This window comes from Perissodus microlepis, chromosome 18, assembly GCF_051167445.1.
Source record: "Perissodus microlepis isolate ML-2025 ecotype Zambia chromosome 18, ASM5116744v1, whole genome shotgun sequence".
In the NCBI taxonomy this organism is placed as follows: Eukaryota; Metazoa; Chordata; class Actinopteri; order Cichliformes; family Cichlidae; genus Perissodus; species Perissodus microlepis.
In genome coordinates, this window is record NC_140478.1 from 6,237,377 (window position 1) to 6,261,016 (window position 23,640).

Here is a 23,640-nt window from a genome sequence, read left to right on the forward strand (position 1 = left end):
GATGGGGCCGTGGGATTAATGTTGATCGCTATATGTATTTGCAGTGACCCTTCCCTTCAAGAGGACAAGCAAGGTCCAGTAAAATCCCCCAAACTCAGCCCCTCCACAAAGCCATGAATTTTCTTCTCTTAACTTTGTCACCCGTGTCCGTGTTCTGCAGTCAAACCAGAAGACGTGATAAAGTGCAGCTTCTGAAAGCATTTTGCGAAGCAGAAAGTCTGGATGTTAACATCCACAGTGTGAGAACAGTTCGACATGCTTCACTGTTTGCACACTTTCAACATTTTCACACAGCACTCGGGATAAAAATATAGCTGCTCAACAGAACCCAATTAATCAGTCATATTTGAGAGAAAACTAAGAAGCCACACATGCACGTAATTTTAGCCCTTTAGCCTAAAATCAATCATCATAGTATCTGTTGAAGTTTTAGCAAGCAGCCAATCACCCACCAGAAGCACACTGATGCTTTCAGCGTCTGTGATCTCATGATCCCATTGAAGATAAAAAGCTATAGTCTTCTGATGCCAGTGAGCTGCATTTCTTATTTACATCTCAAACACCACTCCACACATGGAAACTGCACGTTTCTCCCTGTGCGATCTGACTTTTTACGCAGCCAAATCAATCTAAACCCCCATAATCAGCTGATGCAACGAAAGGAACAGCAAGAGAGAGAGAAAGAAAAAAAAACACAACCTACTTTGAGGCAAAGTCTCTGTAGCAGATGAGGAAAAAAGTGTTTTTTGTTGTTTTGCACAGAGTACACACCGGCAGACTAACAGGCTGACTAACCAGCTCCATTGTGAGCTGTGAGAATTCAGATGCAAGTCTTCTCAGAAACAGCCAAACAAAAGCGATCGCTCCCTCCTTTTTCTACCCCCCCTCCACTCCTCGCCCCCTCCGATCTCTGCTCCCTCCAATTCAGGGCTGAAGGGCAGACACCTGTTACTGCAGAGCAAGAGGAAGGGACTGTGATGGAATTTAATGCTGGAAAGAAGTACTGGTGAAGGAGTTGCATAAAAAAATAAGCAACGCAGACACGTACCTTCACATGGACCATACTTCACAAAGAGACAAAATCACAGAATATCCCGCTTTGCTTTGCTCCTGTCTAGTCGAAAAGTGACAACAGTGCTCCCTCTCCCTCCTCCAAACACTCATCTGTCCTGGGTCAAACCAAGTGATAGAGAGACAAATAGAAAGACATAGAGCGAGAGCGTGCGCGTGAGAGAGAGAGAGAGACCACAAATGTCACTTGAGCTGCCTGCACCTCGGCCCCTTGTCTGTCTCTCACTCTCTCTCTTTGCTTCTATGTCTGTGTCTCTTTTTCTCCCTCCTCCGGGGCCATGAAGCACACACATACACACACTGTGTTCACTGAGGCACAAAGGTCCCCATGGCAACGGAGCATTTAGAAGCCCCGTGGCATTATTTATGCAACGTTGCATCACAATGGGCCCTCCCACCGGCACAGCATGCCAAAAAAGCCCGCCGCTCGCCAGTCACTCTCTGTGACTCTGTGACTCTCCCTCTCTTTCTCTCTGAGCAGACCATCTGCACCCCCTCCCTCCCTCATCCACCATCACTGAAAAGCAAGGAGGGATTTTGGGAGGAGGAGAGCAAAGGAGCCTGAAGATGGAGAGGAAGTGGGATGGAGCAAGGCACTCTCACTCACACACACACACACACACACACACACACACACTCTATTCTGCCTCAGTGAAATCCTATGGGCTGAGACGGGATGTAAGGAGTGTATGGGGCCAAAAAAGTGCATTAGGTGTGTTATAACTCACCCAAACACAAAACCACATGTAGATTACACACGGCTGTAGTACGATGTAGTTATTATCTGCAAAGACCCGATCACATCACCATTTTATAAAAGTGTACAATCAGGTCATTTCAACTGAACCAACATTTGTCTCAGTGGAATCTAAAGCAGTATGACTGAGCCTTTCTGAACTCTAACATGAGGAAGTGCCAAGCCTCCAGGGAATGGAGAGTCACACTATCCAAACTACACACCGAGGCGGAGTGTAGGTGTCTTTGCTTAAGTGCTCCACGAACAGGGGTGGTTTGTATCGTGCTCGAAATCTATTGTTCTTTTAGTGACTGTGCAAGCTTGGTGGCAAAGTGTCAGCGTTATCATATCCCAGAATAAGATAAATGTATTCATACATAACTTCCCTTAGCTGCTAACATGTTAGGGTAGGATTGACACAGGAGAAGTGAAACGCTGATGTTCTTTCCTGGTTTTCACAAACAGGTGCACTGGCTGCTTTTCACCTCATTCATTTAAAGGTAGACTTTTTCTGTACACTTATAGCAATAATTATAAACTTCAGTCCAACTAAAATTTGAAATGAGCCATCTTGTCATCAAGTGACATTGTTGCCCTCTGCAGGACTGAACTATTAGGGGTAGTAATAGATAGGCCTAATGTCATACAGGGCTAACTTATTACAATTAGACTGAAACAGGACTAAACTTAGTTGTAGAATTTGTGGTTTCTTTCATAAAACAAGTCAATGGAAGTCTGAAGTAGTTTTCACTGACTGCTGATTGACTCCCTATTGTCTGTTGGTTCTACTATTTCATACTAGAAGATTATTAAGATTGTTGATTCTGAATTAAGCTTTGTGATTGGTGGTGTGGGGCTGGAAGTCCGCACAACTGGTCTTCCAAAATGGAGGATGCTATCATAAACTGCATTTACAGTATACAGTTTTACAGTGGCTGATTACTGCTGGCATGTCTATGTACAGCTAGTACCATAGACTACAAGTTAACTCGTCACAGTGTTAACTTACAGTGAAATGAAATATTGTCAAATAATTATACCCAGGTGAGCATCACATGAAACACACACATGCATAACCATGTCTTACCCAGAAGCAATCTGACTGGAAACCTGAATCCATGATTTCGCAGCAGGTGTTTCTCTGATTGTTACTTTCCATCGTGCCAAGAAGCCCTGTGAACGTATCTTCAGACTGTTTTAGTTTTGTTTTACGCTCTCTGACTCGCCCACCTCCTCTCTCTGTCCAAACGACACTAAAGCAGTCACTGCAACCCAATAAAAACATTGCATGCATGCAAAGCTCCAGCGTCCGATCATTTCCTTATTCAAATTTGAACTGGCTCAGTTTATGTGGCTGTTCAGCTTCAGGCAGGTTAAATCACAGAGGTAAGATGAGCGTTTGGGTGAAACAGATGGATCAGTTTGATCAACTCTTTGTTTCGGTGTGAAAGTTGGATAACAGCAAATGATTTGAACACGCCCTGAACATGTGTGTATTTGTTTTTTCCGGCTAAAGAAATGTGTCTTAGTAGTTGTATCTACACAGTAAATTGTATGGCCAGCAACAAAAGATTGTTTTTTTTCCCCCAATCGATTTCCATTAATTTCAGAAAGTACTTGTACTTTCAGAAACATGTTGTGTTACTCTATCATAAAGAACATTAGGCCTAAGCGATACTGCATCACTGTTCTACATATAAAGAGTTTGGAGACACCTTTACAAAGACTGGTGAGAGCGATGCAGAGGCAGAGACATCCTGCCTTTGTAATCACATCAAGAGTGTTTCATTAGACCCTCCTTCCCTCATGAACATAAATGTCTTCTAACTTCAAAACATCAAGTGTGAGGGCAGAAAGCTTTGACAGAAAGATGCAGATTAAATGAATCAGCTATTCACTAGCAGATAACGATTCTTTTTGTCTCGTTATGTGCAAACACCAAACATCCTGCTGGGTCAGGACTCCATGGAGGCATGGCTCCTGCTAGATGTTGGACTTTAAGGTGCTATGTGGCATGGTAGTATCCATTGATAGAAGGTGAATTATGGCCATAAAAAGATGCACGTGGTCAGCAAATACATTTGAGATAGGCTGCACTATTCAAAGGATGACTGATCAGTAGGAGGTTGATTCCTGTTGTTCAATGGTTTAAAATGATATAGAGCAGCACTTTTCTACTCCCAGTACAACAAGCCACATTCACCCAATCACAGGGGGGCAAATTCGAGGTTCAATATCGTCCCCAATGACACTAGGACATGCGGACCGGAGGAGCCGGGGCTCAAACGAATGACCTTCCCGTTAGTAGGCGACCCACTGCATCTGCTGAGCTGCAGCTGCTGCCATTGAAACCATCTCTAGCAGGCTAAGATGCCAGCGTCTGTCCTGTTAGGATATTTTTGGTGCAGAACCTGACAGTCATCCACCTCAAGATTACATGTGCTGTATATTCTAAGATTCTTGTCTGCTTAGTTGGAAAGAATAGCTATCTGAGGTGCCACAGCCTCTCTGCCAGCTCCAACCAGTCTGGTATTCTCCTCTGACCTTTCTCACCAACAAGCGGTTTCTGTCTGCAGAACTGCCACTCACTGGATGTTTTTTGTTTTTCACACCATTCTGAGTAAATTGTAGCAACAGCTGTGGTGAAAATCCCAGAATATCAGATGCTTCAGAAATACCCATAACACCTGGCCTACCACCAACAATCATACCACAGTTAGTTAGCTAGTAAAAACCAGCTGGATTATCAAATTTGCTAATTTTTTTTAGAAATGTTCAAAACTAAATATTGGCTGTATAAATGTTTTAAGACCTAAAACTGAATCTCCTAATTACTACTTCTCTTAGTTGTAAAAGTAGTTATAGACCTGGTTTGAAAAATGGTCCACAGTTCAAACCAGGTACTCAATTGATGGTTTAATTTCCATCAATTGAGTTAATAATTGCAGTTAATAAGGGAGGAAAATGAGGAAAATTGGAGTCCCTTTTGGATCTGCTTTTTCTGTGTGTGACAAAGTGGGTGCAGTTGTAATGCTCTCTCTTTGTCCCAGATGTGTTGACCTTTTTTTGCACATTATGCACATTATTCTGTCTCTGTATTTATTTGGTATGATTTGCTATTTGTCAAAGTAACATTGCTGCACTCACTATCCCAGGTTTGTTTGTGTAAGCGTTCTGTTGCCAGCAAATCAAAGATTCTGCAAATTAAGGCAAATACTCAGTTACATGTTTCTTTATATTTTATTATGTTACAGATTAAGTCATTTATTCATATTTACTTTGTTCTTTCTTTTCAGTCTTCATGTAGGTCTGGTGTGGGGAAAGGCCCGCCTAGCAATTCCTCATTTTAAAGTGCTGATGATGTCGCACATGACATCAGCATATTGAACCAAGAAGAGGGGTTTCTTTTACCACAGAAATGCTTCCTTTGGTTTGTTTCCAGGTCTGAAGGGATTTGTTGAATCTTTTTTTTGTTAATACATTTAGTTGTGTAAATGTGCTAATTAGAAGTGTGAGGAGGTTTTTGTCATTTTTAGTCAACTATGTAGAGTTTTAGATCACTCAGCTCAAGTGAGTGGTACTGGCCGGACTAATTGAAGGGCGATTAATGGCCCTATATATAGTCAGTCTCTGCCAGACTCAGATGAGAGAGGGGAGGTGAGCTGTGTTACCAAATCCGGGTACTTTTGAGTTTTGTTAATGAAGTTACTTTGGGGGGAAGTTTTGTTTGGAAGTTTCATGCAGGATGGGGTCCACTGTAAATAAATTGCTCACCTCTGAAAACCCCAAATGTCTCCTGAGTCTGCTTCCCTACCACCTTCTTTGACGTTCGAGTCTGACTACTTCACACTGTGAAAAACAGTGTTGTTCTCCATAGACCGTAAATGCAGCTAATGTTACACAATATAATAATAAGCACCAAAAACTAATGGAAAACAATACATTTTGAAATTTTGCTAAATTTCCTTCCCTTCATTTGATTCACACTGGGTTCGTCTGCTGCTAACTATTCGTGGACGTATAACATTTTCTTTATATTTACCACTCAGGCTAAAAGTTGAATATGTACTGTCCATCACGTCATGGTTAAAAACTTTATGTCCACTGAGGCAGCCACGTCTCCTAATGCATGTTTACAGAGGCAGGAGTTCGGTCCATAATTCAAATCATTATAACGTGCTGGATTTTCAATCAGTTTTCAAGTGCTTTAACATTTATATCTCATACAACTTTCTGATTTCCCAATGGCCCCACCCCACCTGTTTCTAAGTCCCGCCCTTGTACAACTTAATTTAAAAAAAACAACAACAACCCTGCAAACACGGCTGTTGTCTGGGGAAATAAGTGGCTTAATAAAAGGAGCCCAACATTTTTTTGCTTTTGGGCAAAGAGGTTAATCCAGCCATGAGCCTCACTGATTGCATGGGTGTCATTTTCCTTCAAACTCAAAAAACTAACATAATAGAAACTGACTATTATTAAAGCTTTTGGTCTTATAATCAATAGACTACACAGCCTTAACTTTCTTGAAAAAAAGACACACACACTCTGGTGGCAGGAACTCTGAATGTGTGCATGTGTGTGCATGTGAGCGAGTAATCATAGCTTGATAAGCAATTAAGAGAAAAGGACAACAATTAACTATGTCTTAATGAGCAGGTTCCACAATCAAGTGCTTGTCAGCTGATTGCATTACTAAAGATTCAGCTCCAATCTGAGCTTCTTAATGGAGACAGAAGGAGGACGGAAAGAGAGTTAGTGTGCAGCCACTAGCTCATAAGACCACGCTGGCCCCTGAACACCCCATTAAAGCAATTAGTAAAGTAAGATAAATGACTGTAGGACAGTGGTGGGCTGCATGGGGAGCAAAGTTAGAGTGTGTGTGTGTCCTAGCTGAAGCCATCCCTCTCTCTTTCTCTCTCTCCCCAGTGTAAAGCGGTCTAATTGTGCCCCTTGGTGTCCGACTGGCATTTAGATGTTTTAGATGGGGGGGTGGTACTGTTCGATGCGAAAATGTCACAGTGGCTGTGTAAGCTAAGCCCGCTGCTATCTGGAGTTAGTGTTTCAGGATGGACAATTATTAGGTACATCCAGCTGGTAACAAAGTTGTCCTGTAGGTGGAGGGAAAAAGGCCAACATGAGAAGGTGGGGCCTGATAAAAAGATTTTTGCACCACGGACCGGTTTATGTCCGACAATATTTTCACGGACCGGCCTTTAAGGTGTCGCGGAAAAATACAACAAAATAAAACCAGTACTGGTACTAAAAAAAAAGAAGATTTATTCATAACACATGGGAAAAGACCCATGGAAACTGAGTTAACGATAAAAAAAATAATAATGCTAAAACCCCTGAAAACCATGAATTTCACACCCGAACCTCAACTCTTTCGGCCTGGTACAAAACGACTCGTGGCCCGGGGGTTGGGGACCGCTGGTTTAGGGAGCCATATAAGTGTGATAAAGAAAAAGGAGAGATTTGGGGGGGGGGGATTTAACTCTCCTCAGATACTACTTAAGCGTTCATCCCAAACCAGACAGATTTGTCTTGTTGTTCCCCTGTAGCTGGTCTAATTCCTCTCCTCATCCCTGCTTCTCTTTTCAACTGGCTTCAAAGATGTTGGTAGGTACATAAATTATGAGCAACGGTAAAATATTCAGAGTGCTGTGCCTTTGTTGAGCTTACAGTGCTGCTAAATAGGAACGCTACTCAGCTGCCATCAAGGTAAAATTGTTTATTCAAACTGCGGGCCACATCAAAATCTCAAGGATGTTGAAAGCTCAAGGCCAAGTCATGAGGTAAACATCTAAAGGCTAAGAGTTCTCTCGGGCTTTCTTGACATTGTTGCTTTAATCGCATTGAAACACCTTGTGGCCTTTTTATTTCTGTCTCGTTTATTGCCCGTTGCTGGGAGCTTTGCCAGTCAGGCATTTTGTTTCTCCCCTCGAAAAATAAAAAATAACAAACGCTATCTTCAGGTGCAAAAGAGGACGCATAAGCACCTTTACCTAATAAAAGCTTGGCTGTTTGAATCCAAAATGGATTCAAAAACAAAACAAAATACAAAGACTTGCATGAGATCACAATAGATCTCTCTTTTTAAACATTTTAATCTTCTCTGAACTCATGTAATCACAACCCACGCATTGTTCCTCTTCAACAGTCCAATTGTACTCAACTAAAGTGCAAACCAAGTGTCTTGCCACGCTGGTTTTTAATCAAGGATGTGTTAGTAGTCGACTTATGTGGGCTGGACTCCATGCAGAGCAGAAAGGATTAGTCAAGTAAACAATTAGCTGATTAGGGGAGCTATTTTGGTGAACTGTTTCATTTGGCTGAAAGGGGAAACATTTGTTGGTTTTACTTTCCCAAATTTTAGGATTTTCTTATGTTTTTCTTTAACATTATTGTTAGTTGTTACTCCCCAGTAACTGAACAGATGCATAGACTGTAACTAAACGATGGAATAGCCACTATGCCGTCACCAGTTAGCTTGTTAGTCCTCCTTTCTGTTTTTGTTGTTTTTGGTCATTTTGTTTTGGTTTTGTTTGTTTTTGGGTTTAGAAGGGACTATATTTGGATGAAATGCTAAGTTAGCAGATAATGCTAACAAGCTTTGTTAGCAAGCTGCATGTATCCAATGCACAGATGCAAATGCAGTATTTTTTTTAATTACTGTCAAGTAAAAGACTAATAAAAATTACAGAAATTCCTTAAAAGTAAAGGGAGAAAGTGGCAGGCTGTGCTACACAGTCTATAATTTTTTCAGATTATTTTATTAAAATTAAAATGTTATAAAAGGGGCACCTGGTCCAGCAGGTGACCACAGTGGCTGAGCCAGGGCCCTGTGCTGGGCATCCGTCCCCATCTTTTATTCCCTTCTTCGGACAAAAGTTTAAAATAAAAGTCCAAAATGCCACAACAACGTGGAAAAACCAAAGCATTTTTATTTTTATCCTAAACATGTTTTGGGGGGGGTTATAAAGAATGACTTGACTAAAGTAGTCATTACAGGAATTGTAGTTTTGGCATTTCTACAATGATCTGATTTTTTCCAGAATGTGCCACTTGGACAAAAGTAGGCATCTGAATATGTGAGTTTCCTTCCTGAGGCAGTGTAAATGCAGAATAGCAAATCAAGTGCATGGAAAATTTACAGTGAGGATACTGCAGCCAATGTTCAAGTTGCGCTTCAACTTTTGATCCCAAAACAAACTAGAGGCCAACCTTTTTTAAAAATTTGATTTATGTTTAAAGCCAACAAAAAATACAGCTTTGGGCCAAGAAAGTATCAGTTAAAAAACAGCAAATTATTCATTGCTGGAACTTTGTGCGCATCCATCTTTCTTGATGACGTCAAAGAAAGAAGCAGCAGCAGCTAGACTTTGATAAGGGACATTAATATGCACATTCTATAAATGTATGAATGATAAGCTTTTGCTTTAGACAATGTGAGATCAGAGAGAAGACTGAGAGCAACTGGAGACCGCTGTTTTCATTCAGAAGAATTTCTGTAGTGTTTCTCTGCAGACAGTTCCCCTTGTGGTCTTCTTCACTTTGGTTTTACCTCAAATACTCTGTTCTGTTGCTGCAGCTGTTCCCACTGAGCTTATTCCACTTGTATAACTGGCTGTCTGAAGAAGTGCTCCAGCGTGAGACATCGCTCAATACAGTCAACATCAAGACAGTTTTGCCACTTTCCATTTTGGTTTAGCTTTACTGTGCAAATGTGTTCAGTCTTTAAAAATGTGCCATGTTCCAACTGTGGACATTTTTTCCACATCTCATTCAGCTCTGCTTTTATTTGATGAAGGTGTGAATAGCAGAAATGACATGGAATCTCCATCCATCCGTGCGTCTACCACTCCATTTTCTACCACTTATCTGTGTTCTGTTTGTGTGGGCAGCAGTTGGTAGCAATGCCCAGACTTTATCTCCTCCAGCTCTTCTATGGGGATATCAAAAAGTTCCCAAGCCAGCACAGTGTCTCCTCCGGGCTCTCCTCCGGTTTGATGCATGAAGAACATCTCACCTATTAAGTGTCCAGAAAGCATAAACCACCTCAAATGGTTCTTTTCAAGCAGCTCTACTCTAAGCTTCACTCTTCTGATCAACACTGACACACTTTAGAAGGAGCTTCTTGCTGCTACTGACTCAGCCATGGATCAAACCACGTGCCAGGTCCCGACGGAACTAAGGGGGGTAGGCTCAATCACCAGGTGCTTTTCTGATCCCCTCCCCCAGTGTGGGGCCCTCATCTTACTGTTCCAGGCCTGTGCCTGGTTGTAATCTTCATAGGGGTCTTTTGAATTGCATTTTTTTGTCACATAGTGTCCCTCCACCCAGAGATCATATGCAATCTGATCTTTTCAGTTCTTATTCGGACCACTTCCATATTTGGTCCTAAATCAGGTACAGCTAAAAAAAGAAAAAACATACATATATATGTATGTGTATATATATGTATGTGTACACATATACATATACATATATATATATATATATATATATATATATATATATATATATATATATATATATATATATATATACATATATATACATATATATATATATATATATATATATATATATATATATACACATACATATATATGTATGTGTACATATATATATATATATATATATACACATACATATATATGTATGTGTACACATATATATATATATATACACATACATATATATGTATGTGTACACATATATATATATATATATATATATATATATATATATATATATATATATATATATATATATATATATATATATATACACATATATATATATATATATATATATATGTGTATATATATATATATATACACACATATATATATATATATATATATATATATATATATATATATATATATATATATATATATACACATATATATATATATATATATATGTGTACACATACATATATATATATATATGTGTACACATACATATATATATATATATGTGTACACATACATATATATATATATATGTGTACACATACATATATATATATATATATATATATATATATTCTGCTTAACTGGAAAGATTATATGTTCAGTGGGGGGAGATAATTATTTGATCCCATGCTGTATTTGTAATTTTAGAAATGAGCAGTCTGGTTTTTTTTTAATGGTAGCTTCATTTTAATAGAGACAGAATCAACCAAACATTACATAAAAATAAATTTGCATATCATTGAGTGAAATAAGTATTTGACCGTGTATAAATCAGCCAGAATTCTGGCTCCTCAAAACTGTCTGTGATCCCATGTGGCACACAGATTACAATCAATTGCAGATATCCCTTATCTGAGAAAATGACAACTATATTTGCAACATTTAGGAAAAACAAAATGACTCAATAATTCAGTTCATCCAATGATGTACATATCAATGTAGAACTTTTACATAATGTGTTTTTTTTTCTGGATTTTTGGTTGATATTATGTTTCCCTCCATTAAAATTAAACTACCATTAAAATTAGAGACTCTTCATTTCTTTCTAAGTGAGCAAAATTCAGCCGGGGATCAAATAACTATTCCCCCACTGTCTACAGTAGAGAACATTAAATCAAAATGATCATGCAATGTGGAGAGAAATGCTCTGTGCTCTTTAATGCATGAGCTAAATCCCAGCACATGTTACACTGCTGCATGTAATCAGCATCTACTGCTAGACTTATGCTCATCAAATATCAAGTGTGGTATCTTTTACTTTGCAGTTTCAACCATCTGGCCTTCCTTCTGCATAATACAGCACACCAAAAGTCACGTCTAAAGTGCCGGACTGCGTGCGCGCACACACAAAACCCAAGCCTATCAATCCCTTGTCACAAACTTTCTCTTTCTGTGGCAGGTAGCGGTGAGAAAGTTGGCAAAGACATGAGCTGCCAAATGCAAAAGCCCCTTGGCCATTCCTGTCTACCCACAATGCACCGCTCTGCCTCTGTTCTCATCGTTTTCTACTTTAAGCCAGAGACAGCTAACAGCCACAGGCGAAAAGCGCACATACGTGCAAAAATACTTTATATGCCTTCAAATGCCCACAAATTAACGGCTCACTAAATTCCTCTTGCAGACAGCGATTATGCAACTGTGAGCACACACAGCAAGCTCTATGAACTAAAGCACGGTACATAGAGCTGGAGTAAGAGTGATGCTCTCAAGCTAAACTCTTTGTATGAAATGTGTAAGTAAACAGAATTACAGTGGGCTTATTTGCGTGTCTATGTTAGCTGCACATGTTTGCTCATCATGGTAAACAGCTTACTTACACTGCTATTAACTGTGTGTTAATTCCACAGCCAAAAAAAAGAAAATCATTGAATTACTTTGTTAGTTTGTGAGGTTAACTTGAATTGGATGTCCTCATTGTTTCCTCCGTTTTTTTCCCTTTCAAGGAGCTCTGCTAATCTGTCTAATAGCACGTTACATGTGGTCTGTACCTTTAACAAGAACTGAACTGCTTCTTGACTCTTAAGTCAAGTGGATTAATACTTTTACTGTTAGGAATTTTAATCCACTGAGTTTGGGGCTGAGGTGGAGTGGGCAGGACCAGAGGAGAGGAAAACAATGCACAGGTTCACTGGGTCACAGAAATCTGAGCTCTGAGTCAAAACCAGAACTCTATTGTGTTCTGGTTTCAACTGTTCAACTGCTCGGTAACGCACACATGGCAGGAATTCAGTGCGTTTAGACATGCAGACATGGTCAAGATGACCTCATAAAGTTCAAACTGAGGACCAGAACGGGGAAGAGAGATGATTTTGGAGATTTTGTGCCATACAGGCTGATCTGAGAATTTCAGAAACTGCTAACAGTTTACAGAGAAATGTCTGAAAACCAGAAAATATCCAGCGGCTGTTCGCCTGGTGAAATCACCTTGTTGATGCCAGAGGTCGGAGGAGAATGTTCAGACTGCTTCGAGGTGAAAAAAATGCAACAATACCTCAAATGTCCACTTGTTACAACCAAAGTATGTGAAAAAGAAAAAAAAATCTCCGAACTGGATTAAAGCTGGGTGTTTGTAATCTATTTAATAAGCTGTCTAGGTGCTGATGGAAAAATCTTGATTTCTAATTCTAAAGAATTCTTCTCATCAAAAATGAAGCAGCTGATGTTAAAACTGATGGTAGATCTTCCAATAGAATCACCAGAAAGCTCAACTTGGTCCACCATAGGCTGCAGGGGGCGATGTTTTGCAGGAAGTTTATTCAGTATGGATGCACATATACAAGGTAACTGCACTGCACAGCAGAAGCGAGACTGCTCCTATTTATACTATGATGCTGTGGCCTGGAGTCTTCCTTCAGCTGGAAATAGGACTAGATAGAAGACTTTCTCATGTGCCAACACTTTGCCCAGGGTGGTGGTGACGGTAGTGGTAGTGGGAGCACATACAAATTCCTCTCCTCCCTCCTCAGCCCTTAAATATTCTGCTTTCCCGTTTTCTCCGTGCCTCCTTACATAAGAAGTAAAATAAAATAAATATTTGATCCACTTTGAAACCGCTTCTTATGAATATCTAACTCTGCTGCGAACTTTGAAGAGAACTATATTTGGTAACTTAATGAGTTAGCCGGTGCTAAACAAATCTTAATTAATCCTTAATAAACAAATGAAAAGAGCAGCAGTGGGATGGGGAGGGGGAGGACAGGCCCATTATTATCACAAGGCTGCTATGCAAAAACACCGATAACAGAACCGGCAGAATTAACACACTGTAGGGCCGATTGTTTTCAAAAAGCTATTAATCCTCAGGGTTTTTTTTCTCGTGACATTATATCAATCAGAAGTGGAGTGAGAGTTTGAAACTGAGCGTGTTAAAAGTGGATTTTGCCAAACGCAGAAGCAACATGATCAAGTAAAAGTACAACAGGGGTAATATTTCAATATTTGTCATAAGGACATGCTTGTGTGTGAAGAGAGGGAAATGGACCGGGTTTAATTAGCCATACGGAGAAAATAACGGTATACCTTTAATTACCTGCAGCTTAAACTGTTTTTAATTTGGATTCATACGAGTTGTAGGTCAGACCTGAGAAAATCTGTTTTCTGCTGCGCTGCCAATTAGAGAGAATAATTCCACTGAGCACCATGATACACATTAATTATCCAGTGACTGAGAAGCTGCAGAAACACCACAATTTGCCTAAAAGAAAGAAAATATCGAGTTGGATAACAGTTATAATGCCAGGGTGATGCATTTTCTTTTCATTTATTTTTGTATCCCCTAGAAACAAAGCAGAAATGTAGCCAGGTGAGGAAAATCTGGCTACATTTCTACTTCTTTTCACTGCTTCTGTTTTTGTATCCTTGAACGCATTGTCATGCAACAACATGTGAACTCAGCAGGAGGTCATGTTGCCACCGTAATGGAAACGAAGGTTATAGCTGTAATGTACTCCAGTTCAGGACTAAACAGAGCAAAAGCATGCAGTCGTGGTCTCTAACAAGATAAGCTGTTAGCTTCATTGTGTTTTCATACGTGAATGTAATTGTGTGTCAGCTCAGTGAGACTGCCATCTTGGATTTGTCAAGGCAAATGCATTAGAGATCTCGCTCACCTAATGCGAATGATCACAGGGCGATAAAAATTTGGCATTCTAACAACACCCTGATTCAGTGGGTATTTACTATGATGACATGCGGCCAGCTGCAAAGCATCTGATTTGTATGTGCCGCTGATGTGATGTGGGCTGTCCCTGAGGACTGCTAAAGGAATGAAAACATAGCACATTTACATTAACCATCATAGTACATTTCTTTTTATCCAAAGCACAATCATTTGTGTATAACAATCTCATATTTTGAATCCTTTCTTTTTTGCATGACTTTAAACATTATTATTTTGCTCATAAGAAAGACAAGAAACATGTAAACTGGACACTTTTGTCAATATCTATTTTTACAGCTATCAGCTGTAAAACACAGTAACATATTGCAATTACAAGTTTTCTGAAATTGTGTGTTTAAAATGTTAAAATTAAGTATAATCTCATTCAAATTTTAAAAAAATATTGTATAATATAATGGCGGTTAGCACTGTTGCCACTTGGATATGATGCAACTGATGTAACAAGTCAGATTGTGAAATTTCTTCCCTCCTGGATATTCCTTGATCCACTCCGAGAGGTTTTACTGCAAAGAGGAAGTGTTTAAGAATCACAGCCACAAACTAGCACAGTACATAAGCTACAGCGCAGCATCGCTGAGTGCCGAGTATCATAGTGTGTAAAAAGTCACTCTGCTGACTCAGTAACCTCCTCTGGCATTAACAGCACAAAAACTGTGTACCATACAGTATATATGAACACTGACTTGTTCTGGATTTGGTCCCAGGATTTGTCTTTTTTGTTTTAGGATTTGTTGTGAATATATTTGAATTTGGGGGCCTGTCTGGGTTCAATTTACTCCAATGATTGAAGTTTTGGATTCTTGCTTTGATTTAATAATCTCATAGTGACTTTTGTTCCTTTTGAGTCTTTGCTTTCTGTGTCTGTGAAGGTTGCTTTCTGTCTTTACTACATTGGAGGGTTTTTCCTTTGAGTTTCTGTTTTGGGATCCTGTGTTTTTGGGTTATGTCGATTTTATTTTTGTCACAATGTGTTGTTTGGGGACAATTTTTCTGCAAAAACAAAACTTTTGATTTGGATCTGAAAATGCCTGAATTTTGTATAGTTTTTTCACAACTTTCCAGGGAATTAAGGCCTTTACGCTTGACGTTGTTTGATTTTGTTGACATATTAGAATCCCGATATACTGTAAGTCATGACACCTGTGATGGCCAAACCCATGGCCACACTCTAAAAGTTGGTAACTCTTATGTATGTATGAATGAATGAAACTATATGTATTTTCAGAGCCAAGTAGTTACAGTATGAGGGATCCTGAGGAAGTTCTAGACCAGCATGTTGAATAAGTCTTGTGTCTTTAAAGAGAGCATAGTGTAAATCAATCCAATCAATCAATCCCTTGTTAAAAAATGCTATCAGTAGAAAAAATATTACGCTTCCCATAGTAGAGTGCTAAGTTTATAAGCTAGCACTGCTACACACTGCACACTGGCACAAAACCTTGTGTGGCCTTCTTGCTGTTGTAGATCCATGACTGCTGAATGCACATTCACAACTTGATATTTCAGAACCGACTGGATTGTCAGATGCTACCAAGCTGTAAGCAAAAGACAGCTAATCAATACCCTGAGCTACTTTCACTTGATCTGTCATTCAATAAGACAATATGTCAGCTTTCTCAAATAGGCCATGTCTCACAGTAGAATCAAACTCTTTCAGACTTCACACTGTGCTTTCCCCAGTAGCAGATGTGGTGACAGCAAAGAGATGATGAACGATACAAGGACAAAAGCTGACAGATGTGATAAATACAACGTCGAATGGCTAATCAATCTCACGCGGGGAGAAGGAAACGAAGGAAAAACAGCAGCAGGGATCTCCTGGTGTGAGTCAGCAGAGGCAAAAGAGTTTGATTGGCAGTGTGTAAACGCATGTGTTTGTGGGTTGTTGTTTTTTTTTTTTTGCAGACTGCATGTCCGTGTGTGAGAGTGTGGGTGAAGCTTTTTCTCATGCCTGACCCTGTCTTTATGAACCAAACAGGAAGTTTGGGCACCCACACTGTTTCAAAAAATACGTGGGTTTTTTAGTGCCTGGTAACAAACACTGGCATCGGCCCAAACGTAGTGAAAAATGGCACAATGCAAAAACAAGTTTGAAAGGAAGTGACAAATGACTGGCTTAAGGAATAACGAACCTTCACCGTGGTGCAGTCGGATGAAGAGGAGTGAGTGAGCAACTATTTGTTTGTCTTCACCTTCTTCGGACAGCTGACACGTCCTTCTCTTCTGCCTTTTTCTTTCACACCTTCTCATCAGAAGGCCATTACCATGCCCTAGATGATGTGGAAGTTTGTGTGTAGGTGTGTGTACACGACCTACGTGTGTGTGACCGTCCAAGTCTACGTGACCTACTTAGATCAGGAATGGATCTCGGGACGTTGTAGTAACTCACAGAAATCACTGAGTGAAAAACATGAACAATCCATTATCTTTGCCTGCTTTCAGCATTTTTAACAGCTATCTTTGGCTTCTTCACATTTCCTCTGTTCAGCTCCATGCAGAGTAAACATCCCCACTTTGGATGTTTACAGTTGAGTTGATATACACTTGTCGTAGGCATGAATGTCATGGTAATTTGGGGGCTTTTAATGATTTCTTTGAAGACTTTTCTTAAGGATTTTTTTCTAATCCACACAGTCAAAATTATACATACAGCTTCAATATACTGTACACCAGTGGTCGCCAACCTTTTTTGCACCTCGGACCGGTTTATGTCCGACAATATTTTCACGGACCTTTAAGGTGTCATGGAGACCGGCCCACCAGGTATTATAGGAAAAGCCATAAAGCCTTTAAATGAAAACAAACGCTGTTGTGACAGTGATGTACACTATCTTGTTGGTATTTATCTATTATTTCTATACATTTTACATCTGATGACCACTTTGGTTGTAAGATTCAGATAATTATTTATTAAAAGCTAGACATTTTAAATGAGAATAAGAAAGAAAAGTATTTCTTTGCCCCCCTTTCCCTGTTAATGCCCTACCTGGCCCCCTGGCATAACTTTACTAGACCCGCCCCTGCACAGTTACCAGCTGTCAGCTACTTAGAAAAGGATCCTGGTGTTATTTGTCTCTCAGCAACAGTTTATAACTTCTCTTCAACTCATTCACGTCACCTAAAAGGTAAACCTGTTTCTCCATCACCTGTTCAGCTCTGATGATTCAGTAAGGACATCTCCTGGTTTCATCTTCATGTTTCCCTCTCACCACATATCCAAACCGACATCATGACCAGCAGCTTTACAGCTGTGGCTCCAACAAACATCAGCTGATACTAGAAATTAATATTAAGCTTGTAGCTTCCCATTGCCAGTGTGTGAATGTGTGTGTGAATGGGTGAATGACTGAATGTAGTGTAAAGCGCTTTGGGGTCCTTAGGGACTAAGTAAAGCGCTATAGAAATGCAGGCCATTTACCATTTACCATTTAAATAAATTCTAACAACAGCTTACTACAGGGAGTGCAGAATTATTAGGCAAGTTGTATTTTTGAGGAATAATGTTATTATTGAACAACAACCATGTTCTCAATGAACCCAAAAAACTCATTAATATCAAAGCTGAATGTTTTTGGAAGTAGTTTTTAGTTTGTTTTTAGTTTTAGCTATTTTAGGGGGATATCTGTGTGTGCAGGTGACTATTACTGTGCATAATTATTAGGCAACTTAACAAAAAACAAATATATACCCATTTCAATGATTTATTTTTACCAGTGAAACCAATATAACATCTCCACATTCACAAATATACATTTCTGACATTCAAAAACAAAACAAAAACAAATCAGCGACCAATATAGCCACCTTTCTTTGCAAGGACACTCAAAAGCCTGCCATCCATGGATTCTGTCAGTGTTTTGATCTGTTCACCATCAACATTGCGTGCAGCAGCAACCACAGCCTCCCAGACACTGTTCAGAGAGGTGTACTGTTTTCCCTCCTTGTAAATCTCACATTTGATGATGGACCACAGGTTCTCAATGGGGTTCAGATCAGGTGAACAAGGTGGCCATGTCATTAGTTTTTCTTCTTTCATACCCTTTCTTGCCAGCCACGCTGTGGAGTACTTGGACGCGTGTGATGGAGCATTGTCCTGCATGAAAATCGTGTTTTTCTTGAAGGATGCAGACTTCTTCCTGTACCACTGCTTGAAGAAGGTGTCTTCCAGAAACTGGCAGTAGGACTGGGAGTTGAGCTTGACTCCATCCTCAACCCGAAAAGGCCCCACAAGCTCATCTTTGATTATACCAGCCCAAACCAGTACTCCACCTCCACCTTGCTGGTGTCTGAGTCGGACTGGAGCTCTCTGCCCTTTACCAATCCAGCCACGGGCCCATCCATCTCGCCCATCAAGACTCACTCTCATTTCATCAGTCCATAAAACCTTAGAAAAATCAGTCTTGAGATATTTCTTGGCCCAGTCTTGACGTTTCAGCTTGTGTGTCTTGTTCAGTGGTGGTCGTCTTTCAGCCTTTCTTACCTTGGCCATGTCTCTGAGTATTGCACACCTTGTGCTTTTGGGCACTCCAGTGATGTTGCAGCTCTGAAATATGGCCAAACTGGTGGCAAGTGGCATCTTGGCAGCTGCACGCTTGATTTTTCTCAGTTCATGGGCAGTTATTTTGCGCCTTGGTTTTTCCACACGCTTCTTGCGACCCTGTTGACTATTTTGAATGAAACGCTTGATTGTTCGATGAGCACGCTTCAGAAGCTTTGCAATTTTGAGACTGCTGCATCCCTCTGCAAGATATCTCACTATTTTTGACTTTTCTGTGCCTGTCAAGTCCTTCTTTTGACCCATTTTGCCAAAGGAAAGGACGTTGCCTAATAATTATGCACACCTGATATAGGGTGTTGATGTCATTAGACCACACCCCTTCTCATTACAGAGTTGCGCATCACCTAATATGCTTAATTGGTAGTAGGCTTTCGAGCCTATACAGCTTGGAGTAAGACAACATGCATGGAGAGGATGATGTGGACAAAATACTCATTTGCCTAATAATTCTGCACTCCCTGTAAGCTTAAACGTGCTGCTGTTTTTTAGCGCAACATCAGCTGGTTTCATCTTTCTGGCGCAAAGTGAACGATAAACAAAAGAGAAAAGCCGATCAGCCGATCATTGATCAGTTTCATGATTGAAGTAGCAACAAGAGAGGGAGGGGGAGGGAATGAGAGAAGAAGAGGCAGCTGACAGCATAAAGACACAGAATAGCTCCAGCTTTGTGTCTTTTTTTTCATTCTAGCTGAAGTATGGGACAAATTGCATTCCTTTTCATCTCAATACCATTTTCTTCTGTTTGTCTGTGATAAGATTGCTTTCAGAGCCATTGCCCAAGCAAGGGGGCGGGGTCTCCATCCAACCTCCTCGGCCGTAATTGGTCAAGCCCAGAGTTGATCATGACACATTAGCCAATCCCCACCTTTCATTGTTTATACCATTACAAAAAAACAAACAAAAAAACATCGGCCCATAAAATTGAAAACTCACCATCAGCCCACCGGGCAAATGGCCAGTCCAGCTATGCCGGTGCCGAACAACTCACGGACCGGTACGTGGCCCAGAGGTTGGTTGCTGCTGCTGTACAAAGAATATATACATACAACCCAAATAATATTTGGTTAAATGTACCCTAAAACATTGCACCGTGACTAGACCCTTTGGCAGTCATCTAATTACATAACATAATTTTGACTGGATAGTTGACGACCCTTCTTCAGAATTGGTACAGTCCATTTGAATTGGTTGGTCTCCTTGTACAGACCCACATTTTAAGCAGAATCCACAAACTTTCAGTAGAGTTGAGTTTGGGGCTTTGGGAAGACCATTGCAGAAGCTTAATGTTAGCCTGCTTTCTTTTTATCTTTTAAGCATCGATTTGTGTAAACTTGTGTGAACTTGTGTAAATCTTCAGTTCTTCTTCTTAGATCATCACTGAGTCCCCTGAACTTTTCCATTGTTCTGACTATTTGTTAATCGGCAAAGAAAAATTAACAGTTGTAGTTAATCATGATCACTAACGAGAAGTTAATAGGCCTTGGCCTTGTCAAGTTAAAAGACATTGGAGAACAGCGCCACTTATTAAAATATTTAAATGAGTGTATGTCTATATTTGAGGCTGTATGCATAATTTTGACCCTGCATGGATTAGAAATATCCCAACATGAATTCAAACGTGTAAATGGGCTGAGTCATATAGTGCTTTTCTACTTAGCACTCTACTGCTTTATACATCTTGTTGTATGAACTTGCCATCATGAGCATTATAACTAATAGAAAGGGTTTTTTTCCTTCAACCCTTCTGTTTCTTGTCTCATTCTTTAGGATCCCAACACTCCTGTGTTGATGCATATGCTGTATGTAACATAATGTACTATAAGCTGCAATAATGAGCATCGAATCTGAAATGCACCAGTGTTTGTTTTGACAGTTCAAAGCAGATTAGAGCTGAAGAATTAACTTTGTTTAGTGTAGTATTTACCCAGCTTTTGTTGCACGATTCCAAATAAATCCAGTGCTATTGGCCTTTTCAACAGTTGGGGAAACAATAAATCCAAACAAAGCCTCTATGTGTAGAACTTTGTGGCACCGTGCTTCCCTCAAGACATTTCATTTCTTACCTTAGTCAAAATTATGATATAGATATTCACGGGTCTGACCAGTTCTTTGAAACCTGCTTATTAAGGTGGTATCACATTTATCTTTGGTTATGGGTTGGTTGATTACATACAGTGGCCCTGAAAGGTCAAATGCACTGCAAGTTTAAAAAAAGGGCAGTAAATAGAAAAAGACTGCAAAATCTCACAAAAAACCCCCAACAAAAACAAAACAAAACTCACAAACCACAAAGGAAGTGTTTTTGGAGAGACAATAACACAGTAGCTACCAGTAAATAGCTAATAACATCTGTCACTTCTGCATCTGTTCTATCGTGTTAATGTCTCCCAAAAAAAACTTGTTTTGTGAATATCTTGGTCCACTTTCATTGTATCTTATGCAACTCTGGTTTAATTTTTTCTATTTTCATGTGTTTTATTCAAATTCATTGTCTTTTGCAGTATTTTTTTTTTTTTACCACAAGCTCATGTATTAAAAGCCTGATAATTATAACACAACATTACACGACTTACTGTTATATATACAACTAAATCAGTACAATTTAAAATTAGCATACCTGAGTTAAGTGTATTCAAAAAAGGGATTTTAAATAAAAAATCATTAAAGTCTTTAGCCTTCACTAATGCATAACCAACACAAAACACAGTCCAGCTGTGTTGCCCAATCTTGACTGTACTGTAAAAAAATCTGCTGGATGCTTAGTCACACATAGAATTTCCAACAAAGCTGCTCAGACTTTGACAAAATGTGGGCGAATGATGCGTCCTACTGCATTAGGGTATTTTCAAAAATAATACTGAGCATCTGTAGCCCAAGGCTCTCTCCTAACAGATCAAAATGTGGTGACATATTTGTGACACATTAGCTCAGATGGGCATTCCATCATTTGTGTTTACTGTTTACCGTCAGCTTGTTTTGCCCCGAAAGGATGGGGAATTATCCTCACTACATTCTGGTGATCATATTTCATTAATTGTGACAGCCCTCAATTTACGTCGCACGCACACTCGCAAGAACGCTCACACGCACATGCACACACACGGACTTCTAACCTGTTCCTTGACTGAGGCGAGGATGGCGGAGGTGGTTTCAGACTCGGAGCCGTCTCCGTTGGAGGCATTGAGGACGGGGCTCAACATGGTAGCAGCGCTGGCAGTGTCAGACGCCACCTCAGGCACTGGCATACCTCCTGGAAAACAAGGGAACATGCAAGTCTTTTACTATTAGACACTCACATCCCAACATTTAGAGTGGGACATAATTTTTACACTCGTCATGCACACATGAGTGGAGGTTGGATGTGGAGCTGTGTAACAAATCCATTTGGAAAAAAATCTATTTGGTCACTGACAAATCTGCTAAAAGACTACTGCTCCGCTCTTTATTTGCATTTTCTTTCTGACTTTTTCAGATTCAGGTCATAGGTAGCTAGAGCTTATTGTAGCATGCATTTAAAAAAGGGCAGTGACGCATCAAGGACAGGTGCACGGGAGCAAAACAAATGTAGGCCAGCGAGAAGAGGGAGCATACTCTACAGAGATAATGGAGAATCAAATTTTGTAGACACACATTTTAAAAAATTGTGTGTTTACAGCGCACTGTGTTCAGCGTCCTGCTTGGTTGTAGACAATTTTCAATCAATCTCGTGCTGTGTCTCCTGTACAGCACAGAATGCGTTCAGCTTGTCAAATTTACATAAATCTTCGCTAGCAGAAGACAGCAAACACAACAGTGTCAACGTCAAAGGATCATAAGGCGCATTAAGCAAAACAAAACAGTCAGGTAAGTCAAACTTTATTCAACTCATTCTTCTTGCTTCCTCTACTTCTGCACCATTGATTCTCTCGCAGCTGCTCTATTTCCATGTTCTGGACCTGACAACAGGTTTTGATCTTTGGTTTCATTCTATAATACTGGACTTATTTTTCTAAGAAGGTTTGAACTTTGAGAGTGTTTAAACGAGAGAAAAGTGTGAAAATGTTCATGCCTGTCTGAGAAAAGTGTACAAAGTGTGAAGTGATGGGTTTTACAGCCTTAAAACATCTATAATAATAAAAAATAAAGTTGGCTACTTCGCAGATTTCACCTATCGCGGGTTATTTTTAGAACGTAACACCCGCAATAAACGAGGGACCACTGTACTCAAATTTACTTACGGTATAATTATTTCTTTGTTTCCTTTAAAAACCTGATTTGTTACCTTTTTATTCTAGCATACCTACCATTTATATTGTATATATTTACACTGCAATTTCAAATAAAATGCATAAAACTTCCACTTATTTAGAGGAGAGTTTTATCCTTAGTCACAGGTCGTGTTATAATGTGTTGCTAAGAGTGCTACAATATTTTGTTCCTGACAAAATAAAAAGAAGATATAGATTTAGTAGCAATGAAGCAGATCGAACATAACATGTCAACTGTAGAGCTAATCTGCACAGGTAACACTTCATAATATGCATCCATCCATGTTCTGCCTCTTATCTGGGTCGCAGGTTCAACAGTCTAAGCAGAGGTGAGAACACCTTTCTCTTCCTAACCAGCT

At 39.7% G+C, this 23,640-nt stretch overlaps 1 protein-coding gene across 10 annotated transcripts in view; it reads right to left on the reverse strand.

Annotated features, from left to right (window-relative positions):
- The window catches only part of ctnnd2b (catenin (cadherin-associated protein), delta 2b), a 205,812-nt gene that overhangs the window by 140,699 nt on the left and 41,473 nt on the right, over positions 1 to 23,640 (reverse strand). For 8 of the 10 annotated variants that reach the window (XM_084911800.1, XM_084911795.1, XM_084911793.1 and 5 more), the window contains exon 2: positions 22,148 to 22,284. In XM_084911800.1, the coding sequence (XP_084767926.1) occupies positions 22,148 to 22,279 (132 nt within the window). In that variant the 5' untranslated portion in view covers positions 22,280 to 22,284. Of the gene's footprint in view, positions 1 to 703; positions 798 to 1,048; positions 1,296 to 22,147; positions 22,285 to 23,640 lie in introns of those variants that run through there. The other 2 variants (XM_084911798.1, XM_084911799.1) reach the window with 2 other exon arrangements.